Here is a 15713-nt window from a genome sequence, read left to right on the forward strand (position 1 = left end):
GGTTCCACATTCTGAAGGAAAATGTGGATTGCCAGCAAAGTATGAATTCTGCCTATTTCAGAAACATTCGCAGTAGACTGCTTTGCCATAACTGGAAATCTGACAGTGAAAACCTTCACGTTAAATCTTTCTTTTCCAGAGTGCTGAAACTCCAGGAGACAACTAAAATCTTGTGTCACAGAAAACAGTTATCAAAATAATAGCCCACAGTTAGCTGCTGAAATATCAGATGAAACATTTTCCCTAGATGAAGAAGGAAAAGCCAAAACAAAACGCAAAACCCGACACCTTACCTCAGTGTAAGTTCAAAAACCCTCAAATAAAACCATGTCCCCAAACTCTATTGTAGAAGTAGGTCACAATTAAGAAAAATAGACTGAAATTGAAATTGTCCAGGAGAAAAAACACCCAAGAAGGAGAGCTACAGCATAAATCACTGTGAGGAACAGTTGCATAAACAAGTAGCATCCTCACAGCAAACCTGGATTATACTGAAGAGACCACACAAACACATACAACATCATACTGTCTTTCCTTTAAGTATCTCGCAACAACTCAGACAGAAGCTTTTTACCAAAAAACCACAATGACTGGAATGCTCACGGTTCAGCATTCTCATTTTAAGCCCCAATTCAGAAAATGAATTAGCACTTTTTTCCAATTTGTCTAAATCATGCAACACTTCACATAAGCCCTAATTGAATCTATATCCAATATGCTTTACATTGAGCTTTTTAGGAAGGACAGTAACTGAAGACTCATGGGAACTTCCTAAGTATCCATGGTATAGCTTCAATGTCACTACGTCAAAAATATACGGAACCAAAAAAAGGATAAAGTAGTAAATGTGCAAAATTTATTATGTTCTTCAATGAACATAACAATGAATTTATAAAATTAGATCACAACTTCAAAATTAAAAAAACCCCAACATATAAACACCAACAGTTTTTTGTGACAAGAGACAACAGCCCACATGAAGCTCAAAACCAGTTTACTTTAAATCAATTTCTTCATAAAAAAATAAGCTAATTTTAAAAATTACTTCATAAGAAGAAAGTGGTATGCACACTGAAATATTATGACAACATATCCTTATAATTTGTACAAAGAAAAGTCTGTTGGCAAAATGAGAGTAAGCTGAAAAAGCTTTGAATGACAAGCATCCTCACCATTTGTTACAGGGCATTTTCTAAATTCAACTTGGGTCCTTCTAACTACAGAAATAAGTTTCTTCTTTGTTAAAAGAGATTCACATTTCCAAATACAATTCAATTAGAATTAATTATTTTACACTTCCTGGTATGTAGCCATGGGGAAAAAAACTAATCAAGAATATGCCTCTTAACATGCCTTGTCATTTAAAGCAATAGTGCACTTTATGCAGTGTACATCTGTTGGGTTTTATCCTAAATACAGTGCAAAACTGCATTTCCTTCTGCCTGTGTAAACATTGTAAGATTCAATACTGGAATTAAGACTTCTCTCACAGTACACACTGGCATTCAAAACAAACCTCTAAGTGAGAAACTCTTCTTGTGCAACAGGGCAGGCTTTCGCTAAGGTTATCAGGTTCAAGTATATAAAGTGTACAGATCCGTTCCTCTTTACCCAGATGGTATTCTTTCTGTCATATGATGAAAAGTCAGTCAAAATGGTGTAAGGTACGAGGAGTCCATGGTGTTTTAACTTCAGTCAGCTGGCAGCAGAGAGGGTATGTAACTTTCCACTAACAAAGCGCAGATTTGGAAACCTGAAGCAAAGATCCCAAAGTCGCATTGTCTTCCTTCAGCAGCGACTTCCACAATAAAAAATGTTTTAAGTGTTTATTATGCTGCTCGTCCCATATATGAATTTTGGTTTCTTAAAAGTTATACTATTTCCTTTTCTAGCGTTTCTTCTGACACTTTGCTCCCTGAAGTATCATCATCGTTAGAATAATTTCCTGAATCTCGACTGCTCTGATTAGAATGTTTGTGGTCTTTAAAATCAATTTGATTTACTTCTATGACGATAGGCTCAATTACTGAAAAATTTTCTATTCGTTCTTCTGTAGTTATCAGATAAGGAGTGCTAAAGACCTGTTGTCCAAAACCCTGCAAAAAGAGAAGCAGAAAAGTGAGAGATGAACATTCATACATAATACCTAAATAATGATTCTGCTTAACACCACAGCTGTACAAATCTGGTTTATTGCATTCAGTAGCATCATAAGGTCTTTCAACCTGTAACATGCCATTTGTTTCCCTGAGTTCACAAACTCAAAGTTAGGATGAAGTTTAGTTGCATTCATATAATCAAACACTAGAGGATGACTCTAACATTAGAGTCACTGCACATGAGCCAGCAGTGTGCCCAGGTGGCCAAGAAGGCCAACAGGATCCTGGCCTGTATCAGAAATAGTGTGGCCCGCACGGGTAGGGAAGGGATCAAGCCCCTGTGCTCGGCACTGGGGAGGCCGCACCTCAAACACTGTGTGCGGTTTTGGGCCCCTCACTGCAAGGACACTGAGGTGCTGGAGCGTGTCCAGAGAAGGGCAACGAAAGTGGTGAGGGGCCTGGAGATCAGGTCTGATGAGGAGCGGCTGAGGGAACTGGGGCTGTTCAGCCTGGAGAAGAGGAGGCTGAGGGGAGACCTGATCGCTCTCTGCAGCTTCCTGAGAGGAGGGTGTAGTGAGGTGGGGGTTGGTCTCTTCTCCTAAGTAACTCGCAACAGGACAAGAGAAAATGGCCTCAAGTGGCACCAGGGGAGGTTTAGATTGGACATTAGGAAAATCTTCTTCACTGAAAAGAGCGGTCAGACCTTGGCACAGGCTGCCCAGGGAGGTGGTGGAGTCACCGTCCCTGGGGGTGTTCAAAAGCTGTGTAGATGCGGCACTCCGGGACATGGTTTAGTGGGCACAGTGGTATTAGGTCAACAGTTGGACTTGATCTTAAGAGATCTTTTCCCACCTAATGATTCTATGATTCTGTAACTCTTAACTCTTTTACTATGCCTGTAGTTGTCAATTATCTATATAATCGCAATATTTAACTGATTATAGCCTTATGAGGCCACACAAGAACTAAAGGAAAATCCTAATTTAGAACACTTTCAAAGATCATGTGGTAGCATGGGAACGACAAGTGTGTGTCTGCAAAGTCTACAAATCGTTATCAGTTACATAGCAACTTACAAAGCAGTTTGAAATAAGGAAGAGAAAGCGTGCTGCTGCAGCAGGACACCAAGCCTTATACAGCTCTCAACAACACACTGCTGCCTATCCCACATGCTTTATAAATGATCACTTCAGAGAACAGATTTATCAAAACCATCATAAAAGGTTCTAAACATGCATTGCATTGATTATGTTACCAGTATTCTACTGAACAAACCAGCTAAAATGCTGCCTTACAAATAAATTAAATTCAGATTAGCCCTTGTAAACTGTGAGACTGGTTTTAAAGTACAACTTTATTCACAAAGCTTTGTATATGACATATCCTAGGAGCTTCAGTGAGATGACAACACATGTTGGGAAGGCCATACACTGCTCAACATCAGTGTTCGGAGAGACACAGAAGAAAGCACGGTGAAAAGCAGTTCTTGCTACATTTCAAAATATACCTACACTTAAGCGTTGCTCTATTCATTCCAGAACAGGTTCCCTACTAAGCACTACCTGTGCCAAGCTGATCTGGAAATGAGACGACATCTGCCTTTTTAAAGACCATCCAGGCCGCTACGTCAGGAGATGGTAGAAGCATTTGCCGCCTGCTACACTAAGATTTGCTGTGAAGACTGGCGTTGTGTTTTCGCCTCCTGTGAGTTTTAAAGGATGGCAAAAAGGCTAAAGCATGCTCTTCCAGATAACGCAATGGGAAAACGTTTCTGGTCTCACATAGCAGGGCAAAAATACGTTATCACAGTGGGCAGACATGCACACTCCCTAGAATGAAAGATCGTTAGCAACACTTTCGCACAGATAGAAGAAAAACCATAAAAGTTAAAATATTCACTAATTCCAGAATCCTAGAAATTCATACTACCCATTATTTCCATAGGAATTTCTGCACTTCATTAAAACCTATACACTTAATCTTGGCATACCCATAAGACCACAGGATAACAGATAAACACTCCTCCATGATATTTTCTGTTAATTTTTCTAAAAATACATCTGCTTAAAGAATGAGAAAAATATATCTCATCTTACCTCTATGTTCAAAGGAGGCTGGCACGACGGAAAGAACACATATTTGATTTTACTGTAGGCTTGATACACGGCGAAAACAAGCGGCATAGCCACAAGACAGACAGCAATCAGGGCGGTTACAAATGTTGCTAAAATGATCAGAGGTAAAATTTTATCTGAAAAAGTGAGTAAAACCCATTCAGTCTAAGTATTCATAAACTACAAAGATTAAAGCAGGATTATCTCTAAAATCTGCTACAGTATGTATCATAAAATTTCACATTTCTACAGTACTATACCCAGCCATTATGATGATCACAAAAACGATGCCATTCCAATAACTTAGACAAATATTTTGTGTTGCATTTTTAATAGAATTATCCAATGTAAGGACACAGGCATTTGCAGACAGGATCACAACCAAGATCCAGTTATTCCCAGTTATATTCATTGTATGTCACTATTGGACAGCAGGACAATAAGGCTGCACATTGACAGCTACCACGGAGCACTGGATCAATGCAAATTTGTTGTCCTACTGCTCGTGTACAAGGTCTAACCCCAACGAACATAATATGTAATTGATAGAGCTCTCTCCCTTAAAAAGGCAGAAACAGAAGTCAGAATTCCCATGGACTATGGGGTAAGAATGGGCAATTACTACAGTGCAACTGGCCATGGCTATTTAGCCAGGAAATGATTGGCGTGCCTAGACTTGCAGGGTCTTCAGGGGCCCAAAACCATCCAGACAATTTCTTGGACAGGAGAGGAACTCCAGTTCCTCTGAAGCCTCAGATGACTACACAGAGATAAAAAGGATCTTCCAGTGAGCATCTATTCCTTTCAGATGCTTATCTAAGATGAAATCAATCCTAAGGCTATTCCAGTTATTTTCTACACTAGCTCAGAACAAGATTTTACTTTGTCAGTATAGAAAGACAAGATAAATTTCACTTCAATGCTCAAACATGGTGTCATCAACTTGATGATGCCAAGCTGCGTGATGCAGTTGATTAGCTTGAGGGAAGGGACACCATTTGGCAGGATCCTGACACACCTCAGGAATGGGCCCATCTGAATCTCATGAAGTTCAATAAGGCCAAGTACAAGGTCCTGCAGCTGGGCTGGGGCAATCCTCAGTATCAATACAGACTGGGGGATGAATGGATTGAGAGCAGCCCTGCAGAGAAGGGCTTGGGGGTGCTGGTGGGTGAGAAATTGGACATGAGCTGGCAATGTGCACTTGCAGCCCAGAAAGGCAGCTTATTCTGGGCTGAATCAAAAGAAGTGGCCAGCAGGTGGAAGGGAGGAGATTCTGCCTCTTTACTTGGCTCTGGTGTGACTCCACCTGGAGTGCTGTGTCCAGCTCTGGGGCCTTCAGCACAAGACAGGCACAGACCTGTTACAGCAAGTCCAGAGGCCCAGAAAAAATGGTTAGAGGGTTGGAACACCTCCCCGGTGAGGACAGGCTGAGACAGCTGGGGTTGTTCAGCCTAGAGAACAGAAGGCTCTGAGGAGACCTTATAGCAGCCTTCTAGTATTTAAAAGGGGGCTTCTAAGAAAGACAGAGGCACTTTTCACCAAAGCCTGCAGTGACAGGACAAGGGGCAATGGTTTTAAACTGAAAGAGGGTAGGTCTAGATTGGACATAAGGAAGAAATCCTTTATGATGAGAGTGGTGAGACACTAGAAGAGGTTGCCCAGAGAAGATGTGGGTGGAAGTGTTCAAAGTCAGGTTGGATGGGGATTTGAGGAACCAGATCTAGTGAAAGATGTCCCTGCCCATGGCAGAGGTATTGGACTAGATGATCTTTGAAGGTCGCTTCCAACCCAAACCATTCTATGAGTCTATGGTCCTGCATTCCTGTATTAACCCAGGAATTGTAGAAAACCTTCTAACGGGCTAGGCTCAGTACTGGGACTTAAGCTTGGGACCGTATGGTAGAAGGAGTTTACATGACAGAATCCGGCTTCTGATAGTAAAATATTGTAGTCGAAGAAACCTTTTATCTGTATAGTCAGAAGCTATTCAGTGCTTAAGTTCAACAGTCTTGCAAGCTTCCTTCTCCCCTCCACTCTTCTGGTTTTCAACATGTTCTCTGGCACTATCTCAAACAAACAAACGAACTGAAGGGAGTTTGAACACACTAAAATCAATACCTATCAGGAGACACTTTACAAATAATCAAGATGAGACAATCAGGTCTTTTTATCTCTACTTCCAGTTAGTACGAGTGATCAAAAAATGAAAGATTTCCACATAGGGATATAAGAATATATGGGAAATACAGGGCACGTTCGGTATGACTGTGTCTCTCAACAGTCTTGAATGTAGCGCGTGGCCTTAAATAGGCTCATTATAATAGAAAGATACGGGGAAGACTAACTAGTAAAATAGATTAAAGCATTTCTCTTATGAAGGTAAAAAAAAAAGTAACATTTGTTTCTCTTCAGGCTTGATAAAGACAGCAAGGACTACAATAAACGGGTAACAATAAATGAATAAATGAATCCTAAGAGCTTAAGATATGAGAAAGTGGTATTACCATTATTACATTTTCTCAGCTTTAAATCAGTTTTGAAATTCAGTTTTTTTCTAGTGTTACAGCCTGTTAATAGAAAGTAATTGGCCAAATTAAATTTAACAGATAACTTGCTCTTATGCTCTGAATGAGTGCGATCAATCAACAAATGTTCTTATTTGGCACAAAGGTGAGCTTTCAGCTCTAATGAGTCTGATAGTTTGTCTCCTCACACTTTAGCACAGGAGTTTTCAAAAATTTAATTCATTCACAGAAGAATTAAGACAATTTAAATAATAAAATATTCTTGAAAACATAGTATTTAGTTATTCCTTGCACCTTCCTAAAAGTATCTTAAAAGTATTGGAAATTAAAGCTTGCCTGTTAACAAGTCACTGTACAGAACAAAATTTAATTCACAATCATTACAGTTTTTATTCTGAGATAACTTCTAAACAGAGTTGTGTCGTGGAATAACCAGAATGTTATTTCAATCAGGTCAGAAGCAGTTTATTAGTTTAGCTATAGGAGAGAACACAGAGCAGCAAAGTGACAGACTGCTGACACAGATCTCTGCCCAACTAGGTGCTAACTCTGTGAGGCCATTCAGTGATGCTGCAAATGTTTTTTAACTAGCGAGACCTGCAGAGACCTATAAAGGGCTAAAGATTTTACTACCAGAGGTGTAACAATTCCCAAGTTTTTCCTACCTCCAGGTGTTTTGATGCATTCCTCTCTGCTGTAATGACTGCTTTTGTTGTAAACTTCTGAGAATGCTTGTACTTTTACACAGTACATAGTGGAGGGTGCTAGATCAGAGACTACCCCTATCGTCTGTTTTAGCTCTTTCACTTTGATTTCCTCCTGAAAAGGGAAAATTGGAAGAATAAGATGCACAGAAATAGTACAAGAGTCACTCAAATATTAGAATTTTGGCCTCCGCTGTCAAAGTAATTCTGTAAAAATTTAATCACACCATTCTGCACTTGGTTAAATAAAATAAACCACACAACTCTCTCCTAAGCAAACACTCAAAACATTCAGGAAACACTTATTGGCAAGAACCAACTGCTTTCACCATACTGAAGTGTTACAGTTCAAAAACTGCAAAATGAAACTTCTTCCTGCCGCAGTTTGTTTTCTTCTCTTCTTCCATTCATTTACACATACACATTTACTGATTACTGTAAATATTTTCCTATAAGAAGCATCTAAAGAATATGGAAAGATCCATTAAAACATGAGCTAAAAGCATGCAAGACTTTGTTGTTTTATGTTACATATAGCTAATAAAATTGCAAATACAGAAATAAAAGAATTTGAGGGGCTGGAAGCTACATTAAGACAGACAGTGGACAGAGTCATACTGTGAGAAAGACAGGTATCACAAGAACCCTACAACTCCTATTCAAAAGTGAGCCATTTAGCAGCTTGTACAAAACTTGGTGCAATTCTACAAATCATTACATATAGCCACATCAATGGAAAAAGATTAAAATCTCAATTACTTTGCAATAAAAGTTGTCTTGATCAAATTTTAAAAAGAAACTTACAGAAAAGAGAGACCAAATTGATTGCATGAGTGATACAGAATACATATGCCTCTTGAAAATAAGCTTCTTGAGGAGGACTCAAACTCAGTATTTAAGTCATAAGTACTTAAAACAGTATACAAAATTTGTTAACTAGTTCATACCTCATTATTCGATGAATTCTTCCAATACAGAATCCGGTAAGACAAGTCATAACGGTCCCTCATGACTTCATTCTCAGATCCTCCTGGAGGAGAAATCTGGATATGGAGCAAAACATCACTGATGTCCACCTTTACACCAGGAGGGCCAATTTCATCTTTAGACATTAGGAAAAAAAAAAAAAAAGGTTAAAAATAAAACTGAAAGAATACAAATAAAAATATTGCATAAAATACTGTAATTTAAATCTATGACAGTTTTTAAGAAACGTATACTTAAAAGTCAAACTTGACTAATAGCTTTATTCAGCATCTTGAGTCCTGAGAAATATTTCAATTATTTTCTCTTTCCACATTCATACGTTGCTTCTGCAAGTTTCAGTGACATGAAATACAAAGGCAGTAGGATTAACTCTGTGCAAGCCAAAATGAAACTACTGAACACTTCTTAATCTCATCAGGATATAGGCGCTCTTTTTCACATATACACTCTTTCACAGCTATAGTATAGTTGAAAAGTGAGAAGCGTTACAGTTTTTGTTTTCTTTTGTTGAATTATTTACCTAAGTCACTGTTATCTTAAAGAGTTATCCAATTACCAAGAGCTTGGACGAGGGAAAGCTGACCTATAAATAGCTATTGATTCCATCTTCAATATGGAAGGCAACAGAATATTACCCTACATATTATATAAATATTTCTTAACATTTATGATTGATAACTTTTTTGAAGTCATTTTAGTAAGGTCGCATTTCTCACAAAATCAAAAAAGTGCAACAAAGACAGAAATTATAATTCCACTCTGGAACGCGTTACAGATTTTTGACTTCAATATCACTATCATTTAAGACTGCTTTTTCATGAAGCTCTTCGGAGTTGTATGTCAATGTAACACTGCTCCAGCACAAAATTCAGGAGTGTGCTCTGCAGAGGTAGAAAGGAGTTACGCAGAATCACAGAATGGTAAGGGGTGGAAGGGACCTCTGGGGACCATCTAGTCCAACCCCTCTGCCAAAGCAGGTTCATCTACAGCAGGTTGCACAGGACTGCATACAGGCGGGTTCTGAATATCTCCAGAGAAAGAGGCTCTGCTCTGGGCAGCCTGTTCCAGTGCGCTGTCACCCTCAGAGTAAAGGAGTTTTTCCTCACATCCAAGTGGAACTTCCATGTTCCAGTTTGTGCCCATTGCCCCTTGTCCTGTCACTGGGCACCACTGAGAAGAGCCTGGCCCCATCCTCCTGACACCTGCCCTTTAGATATTTATAAGCGTTGATAAGGTCCCCTCTCAGCCTTCTCTTCTCCAGGCTAAAAAGCCCCAGGTCTCTCAGCCTTTCCTCGTAAGAGAGATGCTCCAGTCACCTCATCATCTTCACAGCCCTCCGCAGGACTTGCTCCAGTAGTTCCCTGTCCCTCTTGAACTGGGAGGCCCAGAACTGGACACAGCACTCCAGATGTGGCCTCACCAGGACAGAGTAGAGGGGGAGGAGAACCTCCCTCAGCCTGCTGGCCACTCCTACTAATGCACCCCAGGCTACCATTGGCCTTCTTGGCCACAAAGGCACATTGCTGGCTCATGGCAGGTCATCCTCTGCAGAGCTGCTCTCCAGAGTTGAGAGTAGATGCATAAGACGATAGAGGCAGTAGATTCCAAAATTACTTGACTTTGGCAACTTTTTCTGAGATATCACGAAGTGCTCCCTGTCAATGGCAAAAGTCAGACTAGGGATATTTCTAGTACAATCTCACACAGTGATTAATGTAGTATACAGTGAGATTGTAAAATACCATACAATGCTTTGTGGTTTAATTTTGTAAAGCAAATGATGTCATTCTAAATATAGTGAAATACTGGCTGTGCTGAATAGAGAAGATTATGGAAAAACTCCTGTTGAGTTGAGGCCAGTATTCCCAGCACAGTTTCTGTGGGGGAAGTATGTATTCAGTTTCATTCATCTAGAAAGTTTCTTTTTCCAAAATAATAGCATTAGGAATCAGTTGTTGAGAAAAGAAAATTTAAGATAACACATTTGCTTACTTGTTATCAGAGGATCTACTTTTATTTCATTAGACAAACATGATTTATTGTATTCACTCATGGCCTGCACACGGAGATAATAAAATCCAGAAGTAGTAGCGATGATAGGTGAGAAATTGCATTCTGTATCAGTGATGTTTTCACATCCAGGTACACTGAGCCACTTCACCGAGTAATCATCATGAAGCTTCTTCAGATACCCACTGCAAGAGATATTTTAGTATTTTTGATGTGAGGTCCTTGAACTCTTAAAACCCCCCATGTTCACTTGTGCTACATAGGGGTTTTTTTTATTATTGGAAGAATGGGACTCTAAGAAATTTCTCGTCTTTAGAATACCTTTTTCTCATTTATAACTGAAACAATGACGTTAACTGGATCAGAAAATACAGATTAGCGCTTTAATCAAACCTCAACAGAAAAATTATATATTGGTTTTTAGAAGTTTTTAAAATACAAATTAAGATTTTTCATATAGTTCTATTGAGTCAATTATTTTTCTGTTGTGCCAAAGGAATTCCAAAAGAATGCCAGAGGTATTTCTCCTTCTTCATTTCGATGCTGGCCACAATATTTATGCGACAACTGGATATTAAGATACAGGTTAACAGACACGATGGGTTTCTTCCCATGTTGGAATCTAACCAGAAGTAATCAAATACTTTGACAATTTAAACCTTGAACACCTGCATTTTTGGTAACTTCTAGTCATCCAATTTCTTCATATTCAAAGAGATACAAAGCAATGCAAACTTCACATCTTTTAAAAGTTACTTAGCATATATTTAGTAGTCCGTTCCATCAGGTATTTAACACTCTTAAAAGAAGCCTAGTACTCTGAAATTCTAGGATATGGTGTTACATGCAATCCTTTAAAAAGCCACACTGTGTCCAGATGAGGTACCCAATGTTTCAATGAATACATTAAGCAAATTTGCCGAGTATTTCACTTTAACTTCTAGTAACTATTTGTAAAATACCATGGATGGCATTTAGAATGACATAACCGGTTTAAACAGGGATATGGAAATTGCTTAACTCACATGAGATACTGCACATTGTAGCTCACATGTTGTTTATACTGATTATTCCAATGCAGATGAAATTTCATATTCAAAGCAAGAACGCTCACATTTGTTGCACAGAATAGGTCATTCACTGCTCAAAACGAAAAGGAAACCCACAGTTACTGAAAAGCTTTATATTACGTACAGCAATTTCTCACTGAATGGGCACGGCTTATGAAAGTGGTGACAGTACACTTTCAGTAATCAAAAAAAAAAATTGTCTGTTTTCATTATAAAGATGGCAAATCAAAGTGTAGCATACACAGCACATAAAGGCTTTAGTAAAAAAAAGGTTAAAAATAAATTCAGAAAAAATTAAGTACAGAAATGTTGAGATTAGAAGTAAACTGGTTCAGCAATAGCTCGATGAGAAAAATGTATAAAATCCACATGCGTGAACATGAACTAATTTTGATGTACCACCTGTTCAATCTAATGTTTGACTTTCTACATTCCACAGCTATTTTTTTCCCCCGAAATAAACATTTTAAGTACTTAAACTGATGCTAGAATAGCACACAAAAGAACTCAAATTTAGACATATAAAACAAGCAACTGGTGGCAAACTGCCATTAATTCATTCTTCAGAATTCGTAATAATAAATTCACCAAGGTTTGCATAAAAGCAATATTTTTTTTAAGCTCAGCTCAACTTTATATGCACTCATTTAGTGCAAGTATACAAAAGGCTTTTGTTTTGCCTACATACACATCCCTTTCCTTCTGATTCAGAGCCACAAATTCAAAAATATCCAGTTTTACAAAATATAGATAGTAGTTTCTACAATCCAAATGGACAGAATTTGTCTCAGAACAAAATCCTTTTTGTACTACGGAAACTCTAATATTGATAAATGACATATTTTACACTTATTTAAAAGTAGAAAATGTACCTAACTGTCAAGATTGCTGTTATACCGAAATGAGTAGGAACTTGGCACTTCTAAGTATTTTTATTGCTTTAGAACAATTTACTTTCCAACAGTTTAAACTTGAGTAACCATTTTAAGATAAAACAGTTTTACTCTGTACCTTTATGGGTAGTTTTTACACAACGAATGGGACTGAATAAGCCTTCTTTAAAGTCCAAAGGAAGAGTTGCTTGAACTTTCAAACAATAGGTAGTGTCTGGAGCAAGATCATCAATTATGTCAGTAGGAAAAATACTTCGACTTCTGAACTGTAAGAATCAATTGCAAACAGAATATGATGAGCTTCTTGATGAGCTGATTTTTTTAAATCTTTTTTCTTCCCCAGGTTTCAGCCCATTTATATAATATGCCATCAAAAATGCTAAAATAGGGAATGGAGGACAATATATGACCTGAATAAATGCTAAAGGGAATCCTCCAACTTAGCCATGTGATTGAGATGAAGGAACACGTCGTGCTCATTTAGCACATGAAAGTGGGGAGGGACTGCTCTACATGATGCATAACTCACCACAAAAGTATTCAGGCACACACTAAGAAGAGAAATAGTACACTTCTGCCCCTCAGTTCATTGAGCAAACACTCCCCCCTTCCCCTCCTGCTAACCTCCCTGCTTTTGGTTCACCAGACTTTTCAGTGAGTGACCTCTGTATACAGCTCATATAACTTAAAGCTTTTTTTCCCCTTTGATGTGTAATGATTATGACTAGATCTTCCGAAGGAGCATAGATATCTCTTCAATTCCTACCCTAATCTAGCTGGCACCCACTCCCCTAAAAGGATAAAAAAAAAAAGACTGTCTCTACCTTGGTCTTTACAGAATAGCTACATCTGCTGTACGAGATGCACATTATGGCTTGGAAATTAGTTCACAATTACAAGACCTCAAAAGAATTCCTAAAAACCCCCAGCCTACAGTGTAAAAACAAAGAACTTGGTTAATGACATAGGACAGTGTACTGACAGCTGTAGTCAAGCTACACGGTCTCAGTAAGATCAAGTTACCTTCTTACATCACCCCTTCCCTATGTCTATGCCTTACTGTAAATGATTCTTCCCACTGCCTTTAACTCTTTCCCCTCCCTGTTCCTGCTGGCTGAGAGTGCCACCTGCTCCAACACAGCTAAGATGGTTTCACGTTCTTCCTAATGCATTGGAAAGTGGCTCCAGCATTTAACAGAAATACAAACTCTTATCACAAAACATCTAATACAATCCTCTAGTAAAAGCAAAACTGAAAACCCCCAAGAAAACGCCCCATCCCAACTTTTAAACTGCATAGCAACAGTTATACACAGCTACATAATGAAACAATTCCTTTTTTAGAACATGAAGCTATTAATGTACATCTCCGACAGTTATGTTAAAAAGTAAAAAATAATAATAAAAAAAAGGATCATACCTCTGCATTTGATGAATTTTCCCAGATAACTAGATCATATTTAAAACTTAGATCATCTATCCACATTTTTCGGACCTGATTTGCTTCTGGAGGAGAAACCTTGATTTTTATTACTCCATTTGTGGACTGCAACCGTATTCCTGGGGGACCAATCTCAGCTGCAAACATATTTAAAAAAAAAAAAAAAAGTCAAGCATGAGTATTTAAAGAAAACTCCAAAAGTCATTTACATTAATAAACCACAGTTAAGTGCCTATAGTATTTTATTTTTAATTCTTCTGAGGCAGTAACAAGATCACAGTAATCATCTATAGGATCTTAAGTTTGCATGAATCTCAGGCAGTATCTTAATGGAAATCTAACCTAACAACCAACCACCGTTACCTGGTTCTAAAAGCAGTACAGTTAAAATGCAATATTACTACTGAATATTTTCCCGAATCTGCTGTGAAAAAAATCAGTGTAAGTTATTCTAAAACATGCAAGGCAAGAAACCTAGCTCAAACAAATCAATCCAATATTGAGGGAAGGCTTCAATACCATACTATACTGTAACTACTAAAAAATTCACAAGGTCAGATGAAAACTTCCAGAAAAGTCCACTGTCTAAAAGGATTTTTCTGAAATCTAGAAAAACAGAGTGAAAGAAAATTCTGTCAGAAAAACAGCATCACTTAGCATACTTCCCCTTTGCAGAAAAGAGAGAATCACAACATTCCATGACCTGCAAATACCTTATATTACATTAAAGTTGAGAAAACTCCTAGCTGATGTTGTTATGAGCAATGGCAACCACACACATTTTTTCCACAACGTGCTGAAGGACATTTAGCTAAAAATGTAACAGTATATGTGGAGCTCATACCTATAAGATACGGAATCATTTCAAAAATGCTAGACCACGGAGACACTTCTTCCCTTCTTTCAGCCCTTATACGCACATGATGTGTATCATAGTATTTGGTTATTGCTGAGGAAAAGTCACATTCCATGCTAGCCACACTTTGACACCCAGGCAACTCCTTCCATTCGGTTTCATTTGTCACAAAATCTTCAAACCTTTAAGAAAGAAAATGCCCCCGAAATAAAACCAATACACAATTTAAGTCTTGAGATTCTTTTCTTCTTAATGCCAATAAACGTCACACCATTTAATGCTGTGTTATCACCAGCACCAGTGTAATCAGTGTGATCTACTTGGTTACTCTGGAATTCATATTGCCATTTCATTCATTAATTTAATCTATTAATTTATTAGTTTAGCCCTATTACCAAAACTATCAGTCTCGAAAGCCTGATACCAGTTTGCTTTATTCACTGTGTAAACACACAATGTCAGGCAACAGCATCAAAGATCTGTCAAAATCCACAATTATATCCTTAATACACAGTCCTAGTCTGGCAATGATTTTATAGTTCATTGGAAGAAATTTAAAAGTCTTGATGGAAGAAGTGCTTAAAGGAGCATAAAAGCAGCAAACCCCTCCAATTCTAATATTAGAAAGCAATGTAGATTAGAGGAAAAGAGGAAAAGAAAAACAGAGGAGAAAATTGGAGTTCAGCAATAAGTACTGGAATAATTAGCTTTACAGAAGCTGATTTTCTTGTGAGTTAGCAGACATCCATACCTTATTTAAGAAAGAGACATTTCATATAGAAATTAAAAATGTCCTGACCAAAGAGGCACAGACTTGAAGTAGTAATTGTTCATCCTCAAATCCTATCTTATCTTTCAGACCAGTATTACCCTTTTAAATTAAAACTATTTTCAAAGCAGCTGTTTCTCATCTACACATTGAAGAAGGTAAGCTATTTTTAAAAAAATTCCAAAATCATACACCAGGAAATCCTAAAATCAAGAACTTCTTAAGTGGTTTTATCTTAGATG

At 38.0% G+C, this 15713-nt stretch overlaps 1 protein-coding gene across 2 annotated transcripts; it reads right to left on the reverse strand.

Annotated features, from left to right (window-relative positions):
- Window positions 1-834: 834 nt before the first annotated feature.
- On the reverse strand, window positions 835-14863 carry IFNAR1 (interferon alpha and beta receptor subunit 1). Of its 2 annotated transcripts, none has more exons than XM_086461626.1 (9): window positions 14691-14863; window positions 13826-13983; window positions 12524-12671; window positions 11468-11582; window positions 10425-10627; window positions 8393-8547; window positions 7407-7560; window positions 4196-4323; window positions 835-2096 (listed from the first exon to the last, which is right to left on the reverse strand). In XM_086461626.1, exons 1-9 carry the CDS (start codon window positions 14815-14817, stop codon window positions 1872-1874), a joined length of 1413 nt encoding a protein of 470 aa, XP_086317752.1. In that variant the 5' UTR covers window positions 14818-14863; the 3' UTR covers window positions 835-1871. The 2 variants fall into 2 exon arrangements, with proteins under 2 accessions (XP_086317752.1, XP_009949621.2); XM_009951319.2 differs by having other exon boundaries at window positions 4196-4350.
- Window positions 14864-15713: the final 850 nt, after the last annotated feature.

Source organism: Leptosomus discolor, chromosome 1 (assembly GCF_034619465.1).
Source record: "Leptosomus discolor isolate bLepDis1 chromosome 1, bLepDis1.hap2, whole genome shotgun sequence".
Lineage (NCBI taxonomy): Eukaryota > Metazoa > Chordata > Aves > Leptosomiformes > Leptosomidae > Leptosomus > Leptosomus discolor.

Excerpts from the sequence above, each read along its gene's own strand:
- IFNAR1 (XM_009951319.2), bottom strand. The coding sequence starts at position 14,817 with ATGGAATGTGACTTTTCCTCAGCAATAACCAAATACTATGATACACAT. Across the intron at positions 8,548-10,424 it reads AGTAGATCCTCTGATAACAA|ATGAAATTGGCCCTCCTGGT; the intron begins GTAAGCAAATGT and ends TAATGTCTAAAG. Across the intron at positions 7,561-8,392 it reads AGAATTCATCGAATAATGAG|GAGGAAATCAAAGTGAAAGA; the intron begins GTATGAACTAGT and ends TTCCCTTTTCAG.